Raw genomic sequence first — 21,149 nt, 5'->3', positions numbered from 1 at the left:
TAGATTGGATATTAGAAATTTTTTCCTAACTGTCAGGATGGTCAAATATTGGAATAAATTGCCAAGGGAGGTGGTGGAATCTCCCTCTCCGGAGATATTTAAGAACAGGTTAGATAGACATCTGTCAGGGATGGTGTAGACGGAGCTTGGTCCTGCCTTGAGGGCAGGGGGCTGGACTCGATGACCTCTTGAGGTCCCTTCCAGTACTATTAGTCTGTGATTCTCTGTTTAATTGAACTAAAGTGGCATTAATGACATAAGACACAGAAGTGATCTAAACTATGAAGTTGGTTGATTCCATGGATTTTCTAAAGACTCTGTAGCATTATCCTTGGAGATAAATAATTTACTCCTACTTTACACTGAATACTAGATACAGCTGTTGTCAGATGTGTATGTCACAGCACCCTTGATAAACTCAGGAAAAGGACTTGAAAAATCATGACTTTTGTCTGTAGGCTAGCCCAAAGTCTGATGACTAACCAGACCTGAGAGATTCCCTTTTTATAGATGACAAACATTATTTTCAATTTTCAATTTCATTTAATTTCAAAATTGGAATCTTTTGCTTTACATTTTCCATAGAGGGTTCTCTTTTACAATCAAAGATTACAGCATCTTTCTTGTCGATGAGGTCCCTAGAGTAAGCCTAACTCTCATACTGAGAGCATTATTGCACCATCATTTTTTAAGCAGAACTCCACACTGAAAATATATGACCTAGAGTTTAGATGTCATGAAAGACAAATCTCTCTCAAAGACTTACCAGGTGCAGCTACATTAACCTAGAATTTAAGAGAGGAGAAAAGAATACAGATTGTTGGGGGTTCTAGGAGACATCAACAAGAAGAGATTTTGGAAAACACTGATGGTGAATATGAAGAAGTGATGACAGAACAGAGCAATTTTATTAGTGTTCACTCTGGATACAACACTGCTCCTGTTAGTATGACAAATAGAGAGACTGAAGATGTAAATCTGAAATGCTGAGTGCTTCATAAAGGAGGACAGGTAAATAGGGCTGCTGTGTACTTGACAGCAACTACAATTTAAGAGTACTAGGGAAGAGAAATAGTTACGTGCCAACATAAGAAAGGATGAAGGTACACGATTTTTGCTTTTAGATTTGTAGCATTCAAAGATATAGTATTACTGGAAGCGCATTTATTATGGTCTTGAAAAAAATAGGGAATGGTCCCTAAGTCTATTATTTCAGCTGTTTGAAAAGGTCAATATGCAACACACTGTCCTCTTCCTTTTAAAAGATCCCAATCAATCTGAGTCCCTTTGATTCTGCCCTTTTATTTGGATTATCAGTTGACATACCTTTCAGAGGCAGCAAATTTATCTAAAATAGAGCTGTCTTCTAGATGAGACATGAAGCTAGCACCCCCTGTTCTATCTTAAATGCTGTGAAGTGTTACAGTACACTCTTCAACAGCTGCTATATTTTCACCCCAAACATTCTCAGTTTTTTGAAATTATATAGGGCTTTGGTAGCTGTCAAGATGAAAGGTACTAAATAAATGTGAACTCTTGTTACCACAAAAGACCTTCATTTAGCTATATTTATGTTGTTTTCCTAGTACCAATTTAGCACTGATTTTGAAATATATTTTAAAGCCTAATTATTACAGACTAACTTTTCTCTCCTAGTATCTGTCTCAAAAGTATTTTTGTCTAGCAATTTTAACCAGGTTTCTACCTTCATTAAGTCTTGCAGGCTTGTTGATAGCTTAACATTTTATTGGATAGCACCAAAGGGTATAATAATTTATAGAATCTCCACTGTGCAAAGCACACATCACGTAAAGCCACATAAAGGAAGTAAATCAAAAAGACAAGACAAGAGACAAGAAAGCTGTAGTGCTATGCCACTGAGACATATCTGACTACCCAGCATGCAGTCAATTGCTCCCTTAAATATCTAATCTAGTACAGATGGATTTGATTCACCCATGAGCTTTGCTATCTACTGTCACCATAAACTAAGGTGGAAAGGTGCTCAGTAGCACAAAATTGCTTACAATCACACCTTCCAAAGTGGCGCAAGCAACCAGAGAGAGGGCATGGCCAGCATACTTCTGGAATCTCCCAGTTCAGCCAAATTTTGCAGCCAGCGTCTCCCATCAGAGCTGCTATGGTTACAGATTAAAGCTGTTCTCCCCCAGCAGAACTCAACATGGGAGGAGAATATCAGAAATAACATATACTCAGGGTAAATGTCACATAGTCCTCTGCAGTCTCCACTGGCCCGGGATGAATACAATTTGCAACTCCCTATATATGCAGGTGAGAACCTATAATTTTTTTAATGCAAATCCTTCACTCAATTTTTTACCTGACATGATGGAGATAGTGAGAAAGGGGCAAATAAAGGCCAAGTCTCCAGATACCAAAAAGGTAAAAAGAACCTAACGTAGCATTTTTAGCAACAGCTCTTCAGGTCTTGTTACTTTCAACTGAACGTTCATAAACAACATGCACCTCACCAATTATGTATCAATATAATTCAGTTATATTTACATTTGTACATTATTTGTACATTATTCACTCTTCTAAATATTAGCAGTCAATAGAAACAGCCAGATTACATCCTTTCTTGCTCTGAAAATGCAAGGTTTAGCAATCTCTCCTGGAAGTATTCCTCTGGGACGTGGACTACAATTCTTAGTGGAATCACTGGAATTCCATGTGCGAATCAAGGAGACAATAGACTGTGCCCTCATTTAGCTTTCAAACATTAGCTTTAAATATAAGATATTAAATTTTCATTTTAATCTCCTTCAGAAAAATTACAGAACGTGTATTGGTTTTCAAGATACTTCAGGAAACAAGCCACCCATGTTTTTTGTTCACTTAATACTTTCTGGTTTATTACAGTTTTATAGGTCCAATCAGGCTCAATCAATTAATATATTTAATTTTATTTTAAAGCTGTAGGAATCATTAGCATTGAAAAGACTATAAGTGATAAATTACTAGTGCTTAATTAGGCTGACCATTACTGTGATAACTTAAAAAACAACTAATAGTTCTGTAGTACCTTACTGTAAGCAGTAAGTAATTCTGCAGCACATTACTGTAGTGTGACAGAGGAGGATCGTTCAACACACAGGAGAAATCATAAGCCCAGGCAAGCTTTAAATTTTCAGTGTACCATGTTCACTTTTGACTATAAAACAGCATTTCTTCACCTTTTAGACACCACGGAACACAAAACAATATTATTTTTTTATGCGGAACACCTATGAACATTTTCTTCAAAAAAAATTGTTGCCAGACACCAAAAAAAGACAAAAATAAAACAAAGAAAAGGTCATGGCACACCTGCAAGTTGTTCACGGCAAACCAGTGTTCCGTGGAACATAGTTTAAGAAACACTGCTCTAGAAGCTTAATTTACATTGATCAGAGATTGCCCTTGAAGAATTCACTTTATGTGAAGGGAATTTCTGATGGAATACAGCTGGCAAATACTCAGGGACATATCTGAGAATTAGGAATCTATGACTGTGTCCTGAGACCCTCTCCTCTCTAGTATACCTGGGCAGAGCTTCTCTTCTTCTGCATGAGGCATTGCGCCTTCGATCCTTCCTGTCGAAGGTAGGGGCCCGGGCAGAGACAGGTTCATCCTAGAGGTGAATGCCTGGCTGCAAAGATGGTGTCGCCAGGAGGGCTTTGGCTTCCTCAACCATGGGATGCTATTCCAGGAAGGACTGTTAAGCAGGAATGGCGTCCACCTTTTGAGGAGGGGGAACACCCTATTTGGACACAGAATGGCTAACCTAGTGTGGAGGACTTTAAACTAGGTTCGACGGGGACAGATGAGCAAAGCCCACAGGTAAGTGGAGAACATGGGGACCTGGGAGATGGGTCGGAAATGGGAGGGAGCATGGGCTACAATGGCACAGAGAAAGGAGGGTCTGGGCAAAACTCGGAGGCAAGGTCAAATCAGGATCTTAGACACCTATATACAAATGCAAGGAGGATAGGGAAATAAGCAGGAAGAACTGGAAGCGCTAATAAATAAGTACAATTATGACATTGTTGGCATCACAGAAACTTGGTGGGATAATACACATGATTGGAATGTTTTTATAGAAGGGTGCAGCTTGCTCAGGAAGGACAGACAGGGAAAAAAGGGAGGAGCTGTTGCCTTATACATTAAAAATAAACACACTTGGAGTGAGGTGGAGATGGACATAGGAGATGGAAGTGTTGAGAGTCTCTGGGTTAGGCTAAAAGGGATTAAAAACAACGGTGATGTCATGCTAGGAGTCTACTACAGGCCACCTACACAGGTGGAAGATGTGGATGAGGCTTTTTTTAAACAACTAACAAAATCATCCAAAGCCCAAGATTTGGTGGCAATGGGGGACATCAACTATCCAGATATATGTTGGGAAAATAACACAGCGGGGCACAGACTATCCAATAAGTTCTTGGACTGCATTGGAGACAACTTATTTCAGAAGGTTGAAAAAGCTACTGGGGGAAGCTGTTCTAGATTTGATCCTAACAAATAGGGAGGAACTAGTTGAGAACTTTAAAGTGGAAGGCAGCTTGGGTGAAAGTGATCACGAAATCATAGAGTTCACAATTCTAAGGAAGACTAGAAGGGAGAACAGCAAAATAGAGACGATGGATTTCAGGAAGGCAGATTTTGGTAAGCTCAGAGAGCTGATAAGTAAGATCCCATGGGAATCGAGACCGAGGGGGAAAACAACTGAGGAGAGTTGGCAGTTTTTCAAAGGGACATTGTTAAGGGCCCAAAAGCAAGCTATTCCGATGTGTCGGAAAGATAGAAAATATGGCAAAAGACCGCCTTAGCTTAACCACAATATCTTGCATGATCTAAAAATAAAAAAGGAGTCACATAAAAAATGGAAAGTAGGACAAATTACAAAGGATAAATATAGGCAAACAGCACAGGAATGCAGGAGCAAGATTAGAAAGGAAAAGGCACAGAATGAGCTCAAACTAGCTACCAGAATAAAGGGAAACAAGAAGACTTTTTATAAATACATTAGAAGCAAGAGGAAGACCAAGGAGAGGGTAGGTCCACTGGTCAGTGAGGAGGGAGAAACAGTAACAGGAAACTTGGAAATGGCAGAGATGCTCAATGACTACTTTGTTTCGGTCTTCACCGAGAAGTCTGAAGGAACGTCTAACATAATGAATGCTAGTGGGAAGGGGGTAGTTTTAGAAAGTAAAATAAAAAAAGAACAAGTTAAAAATCACCTAGAAAAGTTAGATGCCTGCAAATCACCGGGAGCTGATAGAAGAGGTATCTGAGCCTCTAGCTATCATCTTTGGAAAATCATGGGAGACAGGAGAGATTCCAGAGGACTGGAAAAGGCAAATATAGTGCCCATCTATAAAAAGGGAAATAAGAACAACCCAGGAAACTACAGACCAGTTAATTTAACTTCTGTGCCAGGAAAGATAATGGAGCAAGTAATTAAGGAAATCATCTGTAAACACTTGGAAAGTGGCAAGGTGATAGGGAACAGCCAGCATGGATTTGTAAAGAACAAATGGTGTCAAACCAATCTGATAGCTTTCTCTAATAGGATAACGAGTCTTGTGGATAAGGGAGAAGCGGTGGATGTGGTATACCTGAACTATAGTAAGGCGTTTGATACGGTCTCGCATGATATTCTTATCAATAAACTAGGTAAATACAACTTAGATAGAGTTACTATAAGGTGGGTGCATAACTGGCTGGATAACCGTACTCAGAGAGTAGTTATTAATGGTTCACAATCCTGCTGGAAAGGTATAACAAGTGGGGTTCCGCAGGGGTGTGTTTTGGGACCGGCTCTGTTCAATATCTTCATCAACGATTTAGATATTGGTATAGAAAGTACGCTTATTAAGTTTGCAGATGATACCGAGCTGGGAGGGGTTGCGACTAATCTGCAGGATAGGGTCATAATTCAAAATGACCTGGACAAATTGGAGAAATGGTCTGAAGTAAATAGGATGAAGTTTAATAAAGACAAATGCAAAGTGCTCTACTTAGGAAGGAACAATCAATTTCATACATACAGAATGGGAAGCGACTGTCTGGGAAGGAGTACGGCAGAAAAGGATCTAGGCGTTATAGTGGACCACAAGTTGAATATGAGTCAGCAATGTGATGCCGTTGCAAAGAAATCAAACATGATTCTGGGATGCATTAACAGGTGTGTTGTGAGCAAGACAAGAAAAGTCATTCTTCCACTCTACTCAGAAGAAAAAAGAAGAAGCCATCCTGACATCCACCTCTGGACAGACACAAAGTGCTGGAGCTCTTGAAAGCTGAGAAAGATGGGTCAGCCTGGGTGCTGAAATAGGTGGGAAACAAATACAAATCAAAGATCTTGCATGTACGAAAACAAGGGAAATTGGTACCTTGTACATCTGTGGAAATTCCTAACTGAGAAAAAGCCAATTCTGGCTGAAAAAGAGAAAGATGGATAAGAAATTTACCTTGAAACAAGGTGGTAGCTGGTTAAATATTAGTTGCTAGGAAGCATACTTTCCATTTATTTGCTTGTAACATTTTGTCTTTATCCCTTGTATGTGAACTCACTTAAAACCCCTATCTTTAATAAACTTGATTTTACTTCTAATCTATACTAACCACAGGCTTTGTTTCAATGTAAGAGTTTTTTGCTCCAATTAAGGCAATGAATTGCTGCGCTGTTGTCCCTTTAAAGAAGCAATGAACCTTATTACCCTTCTGAATGTTTCAGAACTGTGAGCATTTCAAGGCATATGGCTTAGGGAAAAGTCAGCATTGGGCTTACCAACCTGGATGGACCAGATACCATTTGTGGTAATGGTGTCCAGTCCATCTGCTCTGTCTGAGTTGGCAATCCTAACTGGGAAAGTGTTGGGGTCATTTGGCTAGTGGTTACCATGGTTGAAGAATACCAGTGTATAGCTGTGGTGTAACTAGCAAGCAACTGGAGTCAGAGTTGCTGAACTAGAGCTGCTTAACACAAATACTTCATTTATTCTTGCATGTCGCCTGAGAGCATCCAGACCGAGAGTTACAGCAGCAAAGCATTTAAAGACATTCAAGGTTCCAGGACAAGCAGTGACACAATCTCTCACTATTTTGGAGTATATAGCCCAAAACCTTGCCTTCATGGCAGCCATTGTATAGAGTACAGAGAATCTTTCCTCAACCTTTTCTGCCCTAGGAGCACCCCAACTACAGGAAGAGCTGCCAGGTGCAGAAAAGAATCAGCAGCATTCAGTGTAAATGCCCTAGTACTAATATCAAGGGTATTAGTACTAGTGCCAGGGAAAAGGCTAGTGATGAACTGACTAACACTAATCTTCAGTGTGTGCAAAAGTATTTCCCGTAGGCCTTGCTGACAATAGAGCAATAGAACCATGCTGCTGTGTACTGTAAACAACCAACCTGGAAATCTATGTTCGCTGAGATCTGTACTGGTTAGTCAAATTTCCCTATGTAATGGCTTGTGTGTTTAATTTCCTTGATTGCATGGGTGGCTGATAAGATCCACTCTCTCCCCAATGCTATAGAGAATCACATTATAATTGCCTTGTATAGTTACAATACAATAGAATTAGTTTCCTTCCTGGGATTTCTTTATACCAACGGTTCTCAAACTTTTTGGGCTCCAGAGCCCTTTACATGCATAAAAATTTATGCGGAGCCCCAGTGGTCCACTGATAGTATGTGTTGTACCTATCGATGTTTCTAGTTTGTCAACCTCACAGCGCCCCAGGAGATGTCTCATGAAGCCCAGTTTGAGAAACACTGCTTTACACCATTTCAACACACATACATTCTTTCTTTGTAAACAATTTTAAAAAGGCCATTGACTGGCACTTTCACATGAGAAAGCAGGTTTAATCATTTTGGCTGCTAATGTACTTTAAACAAGCGTACTCTGAGCATTTTTCACTCTTAAGTTCTAGTCACTGCCCTGTTGCCAAGATCCACTTCACTACTTTCAAGCTGTAGCAGATTGTTTTGATATGTGAACACCAAGAGTCTGTACCTTGGCCTTCAGGCCATCCATCCTCTGACTGACATATTTCATTCAGCCTTCCACAGTAGCTACCCTTTATTTTCAAATGATTACAAAGTGCTGTAGAGAGAGTTCATTGCTGAGTTTACTAACTAATCATGATAACGCTTTCTCAGGCTATTCATCTAAATTATTACATGGCAGATCATCAAAGCACTTCTTGTGTTCGCATAGTGCCTTTCATTTAAATAGCTCTCAATGCACAATTTACACCTTGACCAGTGTTGCATGTTTCACACATATTCGGGCCACTCTCTCTCTTTAATAACATACGATGATACCTCTGATATCTTGGACAAAATGTGGACAAAAAAGCAAATGAAATTCAGAAATGACAATTATATACTACTAACAAATCATGAAGGGGTCAGGTATCTGAGTTTTGTTTAATTCCAAAGGAATTTGGCCACCTAACTCCCTCTGTTGAAGAGCCAAGCCAACCACTTTAATGATTTTAGGCTATGTCTACACTACAGAGATTTTCCAGGATAGCAGAGGTATCCAGGAAAAACTGCCTCATCCAGAGAACGCGTCTACTCTTCTGAAATTTTTTTCAGAAGAGCAGAAGCGCTTTTTTGGCATCCCTGTAAACCTCATTTTACGAGGAAGAAGGGATGTTCCAAAAAAGGGTTTTTTTCCAACATTTGGCCCAATGTAGATGGACCACATTTAGGAAAAGCCTCTTCCAAAAAAAGAAGCGGAAAAAGCTACACAAATTGTAAACAGCAATTTGCGTAGCTTTTTCCAGAACAGTGTAGTGTAAACATAGCCTCATAGTAGTATCAGAACAAGCATGAACAAATTCTCTCCTTGGTAGGTTTCTCTAGGTGTTCAGTAAATGCACAGTACACGCTGAGGAGTAAATCTATAGAACAGTATTTTAACACATTCTAATTGTCCATGTGGATCTTGCTACCATACACTAAAAGTTCCCTAGTATATACTGACCTTTTGCTGCTTGAAATGGGAGTAGATTAAAATGTACTTGGGAATTTTTAGGGCATGGTGGCAGGGCTCACACAGACTGGCAGGCTATGTCTACACTTGCGGCTTCTTGCACAATTATGGCCGTTCTTGCGCAAGAATCCGCAGAGCGTCCACACTGCCCGCCCGCTCTTGAGCAAGGAAATTTACAGTACAGCGTGGCAAGAGAGGGCTTCTTGCACAAGAGCTATGCTCTTTTTTAACAGGTGTAAGCCCTCTTGCACAGGAACTCTTGTGCAAGAGGGTAGTATGGATGCTCGGCAGGGATTTCTTGCACAGGAAAGCCCTATGGCTAAAATGGCCATCAGAGCTTTCTTGTGCAAGAGAGCATCCACACTGCCATGGACGCTCTTGCGCAAAAGCAGAGCTCGCACATGGTAGTGTGGACATTTTCTTGCGTAAGACTACTTGCACAAGAACCCTTGTGCAAGATGTTCTTGCACAAGAAGCCACCAGTGTAGACATAGCCTTAGTGCATGGCATGCTAGCACACAATACATTTACATCCCAGCTTCCTGCAAACCAACTATCTAGCCAAGCCCTTACTTTAACAAATGCTGATGGTTCATACCCTGTGATAAAGAGGGATAGATCAGCTGACTAAGCCACAATGAAGACTATAAAAAGATATCCCTGTAACAAACAACTGTTGATTGATATAAAGTATCCAGTCTCTGTAATGCACCCTTAAAAATCAATCTGTCTGTTACGTCATTATAATCTTTGCTGGGTACTAAGGTTATTTAAACTATCAGTCATTTAGCTGAATAAATGAGAAAAGACCTGTGTAGCACAGGAAACTCAAATTTAGGTTAATTTTTGTGATGGAAAATCAATATGAATTTAGGAGCATCTAAACAACTATCTAAATATTTGTAAGACAAAACAGCCCTATACATGAATTAAATTATTGCATTAAATAATATTAAATTCTTGGGTACTATCAGCAATCAAAATCAACATAAGATTTATTCTATGAACATCTGTTCTATGTTGCATCTGATGAAGTGGATCTTTGCTCACGCAAGCTTATGCTCCAATAAATCTGTTAGTCTATGATGCTATGTCTAGACTACGTTCTATTTTCTATTTGCATATCTTCTTCCGATCTCACCTTCGAAAGAGGATCTTTCAAAAGTGAAAGTAGTCTGGATGCAGTTTTTTCAGGGAAAATAAACCTTTTTCAAAAAACCGCTTCCTTAAAAACCGAGATTTACGCATTTTTTTCCAAAAAGGGGATTTTTCCAAAAAAAATTCATCCAGACTACTTTCACGTTTGAAAGATCCTCTTTCAAAAGTGAAACTGGAAAAAGATATGCAAATTCCATAGGATTTTGCATATCCTCTTTCAAAAAAAATGTAGTTTAGATGTACCCTAAGGTGCTACAGGACGACTCCTTGTTTATTAGATTTGTTATTCTACTAAAATCACACACTATTTTAATTGCACTTAAAAAGTAAGCTAGTCAGTATTTTTGTTAGCTCCTGTTGTAACTCATTGATAACCAATGACAGAGAAGTATTTGTAGCATATAAAAAATACCAAACATAAAAGTGAATTAAAGTGCTACCAGATGGCTACCCTATACAGCTATTATAAATTAAAATGAAGACTGGGCTTGCAACAGACTCTTTGGGGAGTCCTTTAATAACAACAAAATCCATTTAATTTAGCAAACTGTTTTATGGTGAGGTACATTCACTCCAGCACCAACACGAGGAAGCCAAGTTACCACCAAGATGATATTTTATTTTTAACTAAATACTGCTGGGTTCTATTCAGTTCTCCTTCCTGAGGCACAACTCCCACTGACTTCATTTCACGTTGATTTCAATGGGAGTTTTGTCTGAGTAAGGAGTGCTAAATACGGCAGTGAATAGATCTGTAAGTAGTCTTCTGAGTTTCAGCCAAATCCCACTTACGTCAGTGGAAACCCTCCCAATGTCTTCAACGACCTTTGGAACAGACCTTTAGATCACAGATATTATACATTAACTTCATATCCTTTTAAATGTGTAACAATGGCATCTATGAGAAAGTTAAATATGTCCTTTTCCTTTATCCTCACAAAAGATCTGAACCCTCTGAGCACCATCTAGACTGCTACTCTGTGCCAGTTAAACTTTATACATAACAGACCTTCAAACAAATTCCAAACAAATCAGAAATAAATTCTATGAGGGTATGTCTACACTACAGTGTTATTTCAAAATATCTTATTTTGAAATCGTTATTTCGAAATAACACGTCTACACACAAAATGCATTTTGAAATATCGTTTTGCTATTTTGAAATAGCGCATCCACACTGAGTGGATGCTGAATCACATTTAAGGCTGGCTGCAACCAGGTCCAGGAGGTCATCAGGTCAGGAGTTCCTTTGTGTGGCTGCTGCCTGAGGCTATCTGAGGTCTATGCTTAAAGGCACCCCGCCCGGACAGCCAGTTCTGAGATTTCCCTGCTTGCTTGCCTACCTCGATGAGGGACAGCAAAGCATTTTTTCCTCTGCGTGCTCTGGTTGCCCTCACTCGGTACACCACAGCACTCTGCAACATGGACCCAGAGCTGCCCCTGGGCACTTTGGTACTTCTCTTTGACGCCTTGCTGTTAGACTGGCTGCATTTTCTGCAGGCTGCAATCTGGGAGGTTCATTGGCGGGCTGTCAGTATCCAGGAGGCCCTGCGGGAGAGCTTTCACCCTGAGAAGCACCAAGAGCCTCCCTGGTCTGTCCCACTGCGGGCTTGTGCCTCATTCCTCCCTCATGTACTTCCACTTACCCCAACCTAACCCCCCTTCCTAATGTCAAATAAAACACACATATTTTCATGAACACAAACTGTCTTTATTTAACAAAACTGGGGGGGAGGGAATGAAACTCTGGTGAGACTGGGGAAAGGAGTAGAGAAGGCGGGAGAGGGGAGGGAGAAACCTGGGAGGAGGGAGAATGAAGGGGGAAGCAAGGGGAAGAAGGAGTAGGGGAAGCTCAGAGTTGGGGGTCTCGCCAGACTAACTTGATTGTCATGCAAACCTGTTCCTGGGTTCGCATGTGGCCTTTGATGGCCAGGCTGGCAGCTATCCTGCCATAGACGGCCATGTTCCTCTGTCTAGTGTGGAGATTATGCACATTGGGGACATCCCCCCCCCCAAACTAAAATAAGGTCCATGATCTCCACCCTGGAACAGGCAGGCTCCTGGGAGCCGGCAGACTGCTCCTGGGAAGCAGTGGAGGGCTGGCTGCCAGTGGCTTGCTGGCTCATGTTTTGGGGACACTGGGTCGGGGCAGTGACTGCTGGCTCTGGGCTGGCAGTTTTGAAGCTGGCACAGGCACTGTGGCCAGAGTCTGCCCCTATAAGTGCTTCAGGGAGCGGGGAGGGAGAGAAGTGTTCTTGGTTGAGGCTGGAGTGGCCACCAGGGCACCTTGGGAAGGTTGGAGGCCCCCTATTTCTTATAAGTGTCTACCCAGCACTTATTTCAAAATAGCTATTTTGAATTTGGCATTATTCCTCATAGAATGAGGTTTACCAAATTCAAAATAAGTGCTCCACTATTTCGAATTAATTTTGAAATAGCAGTTTGGCTTGTGTAGATGCTAGGAAAGTTATTTCGAAATAACGGCTGTTATTTCAAAATAACCTTGATGTGTAGACATACCCTTATAGAGTATGTGGCAAACACATTAAGGGCCTGATCCAATGCCCTCCAAAGTCACTATGAACTGCAAAAGCGACGAGGAGTCCTGTGGCACCTTATAGACTAACTGAAGTGTAGGAGCATAAGCTTTCGTGGGCAAAGACCCACTTCGTCAGATGCAAGTGTGTCTTTGCCCACGAAAGCTTATGCTCCTACACTTCAGTTAGTCTATAAGGTGCCACAGGACTCCTCGTCGCTTTTGCAGATTCAGACTAACACGGCTACCCCTCTTATACTTGACACTATGAACTGTGTGTGCTTTCTATAATATAATCATGGGACCTTATTGAACTTAAACCTTATTGAACTATTCTGTGGAATGTTTATACATACTGCAATTTGCCAATTATTACAGTCTCTTACCTCCAAGACATGCACCCATGGCCAAGGAAAAGATGAGTGGTTTCACAGGCAGGTTAACATCAGGATCTTGACTCAGGTTGAGAAGCACAGGAATCTGTTATTGAAAAAATAAATTAGGTCTGTTAAGCAATTAAAAATATGAATTGTGATTAATATAATTATTTTAAAATTAATATTAATCATTCTGTTAAACAATAATAGAATACCTCCTATTTACATATTTTGGACAGTCTCTACATTTTCAAATATATTGATTTCAGTTACAACACACAATACAAAAAGTGTACGGTTCTCACTTCATATTTATATTGATTACAAATATTTGTACTATAGAAAACACAAAAAATAGTATTTCAATGCACCTAATAAGAGTACAGTAGTGCAATCTCTTTATCATAAAAGTTGAACTTCAAAATATAGAATTATATACAAAAAACCAATTGCATTCAAAAATAAAATTATGTAAAAAATATTAGAGCCTACAAGCCCACTCAGTCCTACTTCCTGTTCAGCTAAATGCACAGAGAAACAAGCTTGTTGACATTTGCAGATGATTATGCTGCCCTCTTCTCATTTATAATGTCACCGGAAAGTCAGAACAGGAATTCTCATGACACCGGTATCTAGCATTGCAAGGTATTTATGTGTCAAATACATTAAAGATTTATATTTCTCTTCATGTTTCAAGTACTAATCGGGTGCATCTACACTACACCCAGAGGTTGAAATAAGATACACAATTTGAGCTACACAAACTGAATTTCTTATTTCAATCTAATTTCGAAATAGCTTATTAAGCACTATCCCGAAATGTCCCTTAACCCTCATGGAATGAGTGTTACAGGGATGCCATAATAGTGCACCTGTTATTTCAAAATCTATTTTGAAATAATGAGTGTGTTTAAAGACATGAAATAGCTATTTTGGGATACTTCTAGTATCCTGAAATAGCACCGCTGTCTACAGGAGCGACCCTAGATGAGCTGCCGGCAACTGGCACGCTAGGCGAAATGAGCGATCGGCGCCCATGCCTCCAAAGCCCTCAACGGCCATTTATCTTGGCGCCCTAGGCAACCACCTAGTTTGCCTGTATTGAGGGGCCACCACTGGCTGTCTAGATGTAGCTTTCTAAAGGACATGTGTCCATACTTATAACAGATTCTGCTTGATAACGATCCAAAGCAACAAAGACTGATGACTATTCATATTCTTCATCTGAGTCAGATGCTATCGGGAGAAGGTTGATTTTCTTTTTTAGTTGTTCGGGTTCTACAGTTTCTATAGCAGAGTGTTGCTCTTCCACACTCCTTCCCTTTAGATTTTGTAATGCATTTCAGATCCTTAAACCTTGAGTTAAGTGCTGTAGCGGTCTTTAGAAATTTGACTTTGCTACTTTTTTTTTATTTTGTCAAATCTGCAATGAAAGTGTTCTTAAAATCATAGAATCATAGAACACTAGAACTGGTAGGGACCTCGAGAGATCATAAAGTCCAGTCCCCTGCCCTCATGGCATGACCCAGTACCATCTAGACCATCCCTGAAAGATGTCTATCTAACCTGCTCTTAAATATCTCCAGAGATGGAGATTCTACAACCTCCCTAGGCAATTTATTCCAGTGTTTAACCACCCTGACGGTTAGGGAGTTTTTCCTAATGTCCAACCTAAACCTCCCTCGCTGCAGTTTAAGCCCAATGCTTCTTATCCTATCCTCACAGGCTAAGGAGAAAAAATTTTCTCCCTCTTCTTTGTGACACCTTTTTAGACACTTGAAAACCACAATCATGCCCCATCTCAGTGTTCTCCTTTCCAAAGCACAATTCTTTCAGTCTTCCCTTATAGGTCATGTTCTCTAGAACTTTAATAATTCTTGTTGCTCTTCTTTGAACCTTCTCCAATTTCTGCACATCTTTCTTGATAGGTGGTGCCCAGAACTGGACACAATACCCCAATTGAGGCCTAATCAGTGCAGAGTAGAGCGGAAGAATGACTTATCATGTCTTGCTCAGAGCACGCCTGTTAATGCATCCCAGAATCATGTTTGCTTTTTTTGTAACAGTGTCACACTGTTGGATCATATTTAGCTTGTGGTCCACTATGACCCCTAGATCCTTTTCTGCCGTACCCCTTCCTAGACAGTCACTTCCCATTGTGTATGTGTGAGACTGATTGCTCCTTCCTAAGTGGAATATTTTGCATTTATCCTTATTAAACTTCATCCTACTTACCTCAGACCATTCCTCTAGTTTGTTCAGTTCATTTTGAATTATGACCCTATCCTCCAAAACACTTGCAGCTCTTCCCAGCTTGGTATTTCCTGCAAACTTAATTAACATACACTCTTTATTTAATAAACCTGGGGGTATTATCTCACTCGATGATGAAGATATTGAACAGAACTGGTCGCAAAACAGACTCCTGTGGAACACCACTTATTATGCCCTAATAGCAGGATTGTGAACCATTAATATCTACTCTCTGAGAATGGTTATCCAGCCAGTTATGCACCCAGCTTATAGTAGTCCCCTGTAAGTTGTATTTTCCTAGTATATTGATAAGAAGTTCATGTGGGTATGTCTACACAGCAAAGTTATTTCGAAATAACAGCTGATATTTTGAAATAATTTTACTAGCGTCTACACGAGCCATCCGCTATTTTGAAATTAAATCGAAATAGTGCAACGCTTATTTCGAATTTGGTAAACCTTATTCTATGAGGACTAACACCAAATTCGAAATAGATATTTTGAAATAAGTACTGGGTAGACACTTATAAGAAATAGGGGGCCTCCAGCCTTCCCAAGGTGCCAAGAACACTTTTCTCCCTCGCCCTTCCCCAGAGCCCTTAAAAGTGCAGACTCTGGCCACAGTGCCTGTGCCAGCTTCAAAACTGCCAGCCCAGAGCCAGCAGTCACTGCCCCTGACCCAGTGGCCCCAAAACATGAGCCAGCAAGCCACTGGCAGCCAGCCCTCCACTGCTTCCCAGGAGCAGTCTGCCAGCTCCCAGGAGCCTGCCAGGGCCCAGTGAAGGGTGGTGCCTTCCTGGTCCAGGGTGGAGATCATAGACCTTATTCAGGTTGGGGGGGGGATGCCCCCAACATCTATGATCTCCACACTAGATGGAAGAACGTGGCCGTCTATGGCAGGATAGCTGCCAGCCTGGTCACCAAAGGCCACATGCGAACCCAGGAGCAGGTTTGCATAACAATCAAGTTGGTCCGGCGAGACTCTAACCCTGAGCTTCCCCTCCCACTTCTTCCCCTTGCTTCCACCTTTCTGCTCCCTCCTCCCAGGTTCCCCCCACCCCTGTCTCTTCTCCCCTCTCCCGCATCCTTTCCCCAGTCTCACCAGAGTTTCATTCCCTCCCCCCCCCCAGTTTTATTAAATAAAGAGAGTTTGTGTTCATGAAAATGTGTGTATTTTATTTGACATCAGGAAGGGGGGTTAGGTTGGGGTAAGTGGAAGTACATGAGGGAGGAATGAGGCACAAGCCCGCAGTGGGGCAGACCAGGGAGGCTCTTAGTGCTCCTCAGGGTGGAAGCTCTCCCGCAGGGCCTCCTGGATACTGACAGCCTGCCGATGAACCTCCCAGATGGTAGCCTGCAGAAAGTGCAGCCAGGCTCACAGCAACGTGTCTAAGTGAAGCATCAGAGTGCCATGGGGCAGCTCTGGCTCCATGTTGCAGAGTGCTGTGCTGTCCCGAGCGTGGGCAACCAGAGCACACAGAGGCTGTGTCTAGACTACATGGCTCCATCGATGGAGCCATGTAGATTAGGGTTGTAGGCAAAGGCAAATGAAGCGGCGATTTAAATGATCGCGGCTTCATTTAAATTTACATGGCTGCCGCACTGAGCGGACAAACAGCTGATCAGCTGTTTGTTCACTCAGCACACTAGTCTGGACGCTCCCCTGCCAACATCAAAGCCCTTTGTCGGCAGCCCCGTTATTCCTCGTGGGATGAGGTTTACCGGGGCTGCCGACAAAGGGCTTTGATTTCGGCAGGGGATAGTCCAGACTAGCGTGCTGAGCAGACAAACAGATGATCAGCTGTTTGTCGGCTCAGCGCAGCAGCCATGTAAATTTAAATGAAGCCACGATCATTTAAATCACGGCTTCATTTGCCTTTGCCAAAAAAACAAATCTACATGGCTCCATCAACGGAGCCATGTAATCTAGACATACCCAGAGACAAAATGCTTTGCTGTCCCTCATCGAGGTAGACAAGCAAGCAGAGAAACCTGAGAACTGGCTGTGCGAGGGGTCCCTTTAAGCTCAGATAGCCTCAGGCAGCAGCCCTGCACAGTAACGCCTGACCTGATGCCTTCCCAGACCTGGTTCCGGCTGGCCTTAAATGCGATTCAGCGTCCACTCAGTGTGGATGCGCTATTTCAAAATAGCAAAACGCTATTTCAAAATGCATTTTGTGTGTAGACACGTTATTTCAAAATAAGATATTTTGAAATAACACTGTAGTGTAGACATACGCTGTGAGACCATATCAATTGCCTTACTAAAGTCTAGGTCCACCGCTTTTTCCTTATCCACAAGATTTGTTATCCTATCAAAGAAAGCTATTAGATTGGTTTGACTTGATTTATTCTTCACAAACATATGCTGGCTGTTACCTATCACCTTATTTTCTTCCAGATATTTGCAGATGAATTCCTTTATTACTTGTTCCATTTTTTTCCTGGCACAGAATTTAAACTGACTGGTCTGTAGTTTCCTGGGTTGTTTTTATTTCCCTTTTTATAGATGGGCACTATATTTGCCCTGTTCCAGTCTTCTGGAATTTTTCCTATCTTCCATGATTTTTCAAAGATGATAGCTAAAGGCTCAGATACCTCCACTATCAGCTCCTTGCGTATTCTAGGATGCATTTCATCAGGCCCTGGTGACTTGCAGACATCTAACTTTTCTAAGTAAATTTTAACTTTTTTATATATTTTATCTTCTAAACCTACCCCATTCTCACTAGTATTCACTATGTTAGGCATTCCTTCATCATCAAACTTCTTGGTGAAGACCGAAACTAAGAAGTCATTAAGCATCTCTGCCATTTCCAAGTTTCCTGTTATTATTCTCCCTCCTTACTGAGCAATGGGCCTACCCTGGTCATTAGTCTTCCTCTTGCTTCTAACGTATTTATAGAAAGTCTTCTTGTTACCCTCTACATCTGTAGCTAGTTTGAGCTTGTTTTGTGCCTTTGCCTTTCTAATCTTGCCCCTGCATACCTGTATTGTTTGCTTATACTCTTCCTTTGTAATTTGTCCTAGTTTCCACTTTTTATATGACTCCTTTTTTATTTTTAGATCATCTCCTGTTTAAGCCAAGGCAGTCTTTTGCCATACTTTCTATCTTTCCAATGAAGCAAAATAGCTTGCTTTTGGGCCCTTAATCATGTCCCTTTCAAAAAACTGCCAACTCTCTTCAGCTATTTTTCCTCTTAGTCTCGCTTCCCATGGGACCTTACCTACCAGCTTTCTGAATTTACCAAAATCTGCCTTCCTGAAATCCATTGTCTCTATTTTGCTATTCTTCCTTCTACCATTCCTTAGAATCATTAACTCTGATTTCATGATCACTTTCACCCAAGCTGCCTTCCACTTTCAAATTCTCAACCAGTTCCTCCTTATTTGATGAACAACATGTGCTATGTTATCATCCAAGACTGCTACAAAATTAAATGTATAGCACAGTAGGTAAAACAAATCAAGACACATACAATTGCCCCCAAGGAGCTCAGTCACAAATTTAGCTAACACATTTTTAACAAGTTTTATCAGCATGGAAAAATGTCTCTGGAATGGTGGCCAAAGCATACAAAGGCATATGAATGTTTAACATAGCTGGCACACAAATACCTGGCAATGCTGGCTATAAAAATGCCTGCCAAAGGCCTGTTCTCACTTTTAGGTAACACTGTAAATGAGAAGTGGGCAGCGTTCTCTCTCGCAAATGTTAACAAATTTGTTTCCTTTAGCAACTGGCTGAACAAGAAATAGGACAGAGTGGACCTGTATGCTCAAAAGTACTACATTGCTTAGTTTCAGTGCAGTTATGTAACAAAAAAATCTACATTTGTACAGTGTACTTTCAAGAGTTGCATTATTGTATGAGGTGAGTTGAAAAATACTATTCCTTTTTTTTTTTTTACAGAACAAATATTTGTAATAAACATAAGATAAAGTGAGCATTGTATACTTTGTGTTATGTATTATAATTTAAACGAATCTATTTGAAAATGTAGAAAAACATCCAAAATATTTAATACATTTCAATTTATTTTTGAGTTAATCATGAATCAAAAGTGATTAATTAACAGCTCTAAAATAAATACGTTTATGTATTTTATAAACACACACACACACACAAAATCACATGCATATATCTTCAATATATTTAAGAGAGTTTATCTATCTGTCTATCCATCTATTTGTTCAAGAACTCTTCCCAGGGCCTCCAAATTTAGTATGCTGCTTCCTCTTATCATAACTTAAACCAAGGTCAGCATTTGGTTGTGCCAGGAAAATGGGATGTGCCTAGAATGGGATTGCTTCTCATAAAACCACACAGAAAAAAATACCATCACCCAACAGGTGAAGGGGCTGGTTGAGGGTGCAGACTCCTTGTCTGGGATTGCCCAGCCCTGACATTCCCACTGCCCAGGTGCCCTTTACAGAAAGCGGCGTGGCTGAGGCTTCCTCCCCCCACCCTCCACATTCATACAGGAATATTTCTGGCTGTTCTCCTTCACCAGGGAGTAAGGGGAATGTGCAGTTTGCTGCACTTCCTCAGTCTGGCTGGGAGTGCTGGGGACAGACAAACCTGGACCTGCCCCAGCTGGGAAACATGCACCCCTCCCCCTAGCTGTGCTCACTGAGATTACAGCAACCATGGTGCTTCTCACCTAGCCCTGAGCTGCTGCGATGAGAGAGGGCTGGGGTTGTCCTCTCTCCCTCAGGCAGCCTGCATACTGAACCAGACCCATCCCAGAGCAACAATTTAAATGAAGCAAGTCCATTTGCATTTTATTTTCCAAACAGAAATTAATTGAGTTAGGGATCTCACACATTAACCTTGAACTGAGTATCAACAAATCTTTGTAATTAAGTAATTGAAAATTCTACCATGAGCTAAGAAATAACATTGATTTGCTTACAAGTATGTAATTCTAGTTTTGCATTTCAGGAACTCCCCAGTAGGAAGGCCCAGCTAGAGCCTTCTTCACCATGATGTGAGCCATTGTCACAGTTCAGATACAAGAGCCCAGCAATGCTAGATTAAATTAGAGGATAGCAGTACAGACATATTCTGGCCACTGTGTGACAGCTGATCCCTTTAAGGCCACTTAAGTGTCTCCTCTAGAGGGAAGGCAGAAGAACAGATCCAGATTCAGCATAGTAACACCCAACAAATAGTTCTCTGGTAGGCATTTTTGGCCAGATCACAGACCCTTTACAACATTTCCACTAGAGAATCCAGTCCTATATTTATAGTGTGGCAGTTGGGGTATGTCTACACTGCAAAGTTAATTCAAAATAACAGCTGTTATTTAAAATTAACTTTAATAGCATCTATACATGCAAACCGCTATTTGGATTTTAATTCGAAATAGTGGAGCCCTTAATTCGACTTTGGTAAACCTCATTCTACGAGGAGTAACGCCAAATTCGAAATAGCTATTTCAAATTAAGTGCTGTGTAGTCACTTAATTGGAAATGGGGGGGGGGGGGCTCCAGCCCTTTCCAGGGAGCCCTGGTGGCCACTCTGGGCACAACCAGGAAAACTTACTATCCTTTCCCCCAGCCCTGGAGCCACTAAAAGGGGTAGACCCTAGCCACAGTGCCTGTGCCAGCTCCAAGCCTGCCAGCCCAAAGCCAGCAGTGGCCACTGGGGCCCCTGTCCCAGAAGCCCAAAAACATGAGCTAGCAAGTCACAGGCAGCCAGCCCTCCACCGCTCCCCAGGAGCAATCTGCCAGCTCCCAGGAGCCTGACAGGGGCTGGAGAAGGCGGGTACCTTCCTGGTTAAGGGTGGAGATCATGGACCTTATTCAG

At 41.3% G+C, this 21,149-nt stretch overlaps 1 protein-coding gene across 1 annotated transcript in view; it reads right to left on the bottom strand.

Annotated features, from left to right (window-relative positions):
- The window catches only part of OCA2 (OCA2 melanosomal transmembrane protein), a 367,587-nt gene that overhangs the window by 82,364 nt on the left and 264,074 nt on the right, over positions 1–21,149 (bottom strand). Inside the window, exon 22 of the mRNA XM_006116097.5 lies at positions 13,094–13,187. Within this exon, the coding sequence (XP_006116159.1) occupies positions 13,094–13,187 (94 nt within the window). The remainder of the gene's footprint in view (positions 1–13,093; positions 13,188–21,149) is intronic.

This window comes from Pelodiscus sinensis, chromosome 1 (genome assembly GCF_052426305.1).
Source record: "Pelodiscus sinensis isolate ZL-2025 chromosome 1, ASM5242630v1, whole genome shotgun sequence".
Lineage (NCBI taxonomy): Eukaryota > Metazoa > Chordata > Testudines > Trionychidae > Pelodiscus > Pelodiscus sinensis.
Note: the sequence above shows the minus strand (reverse complement) of the source record. Positions and strands in the feature narration are given on the sequence as shown.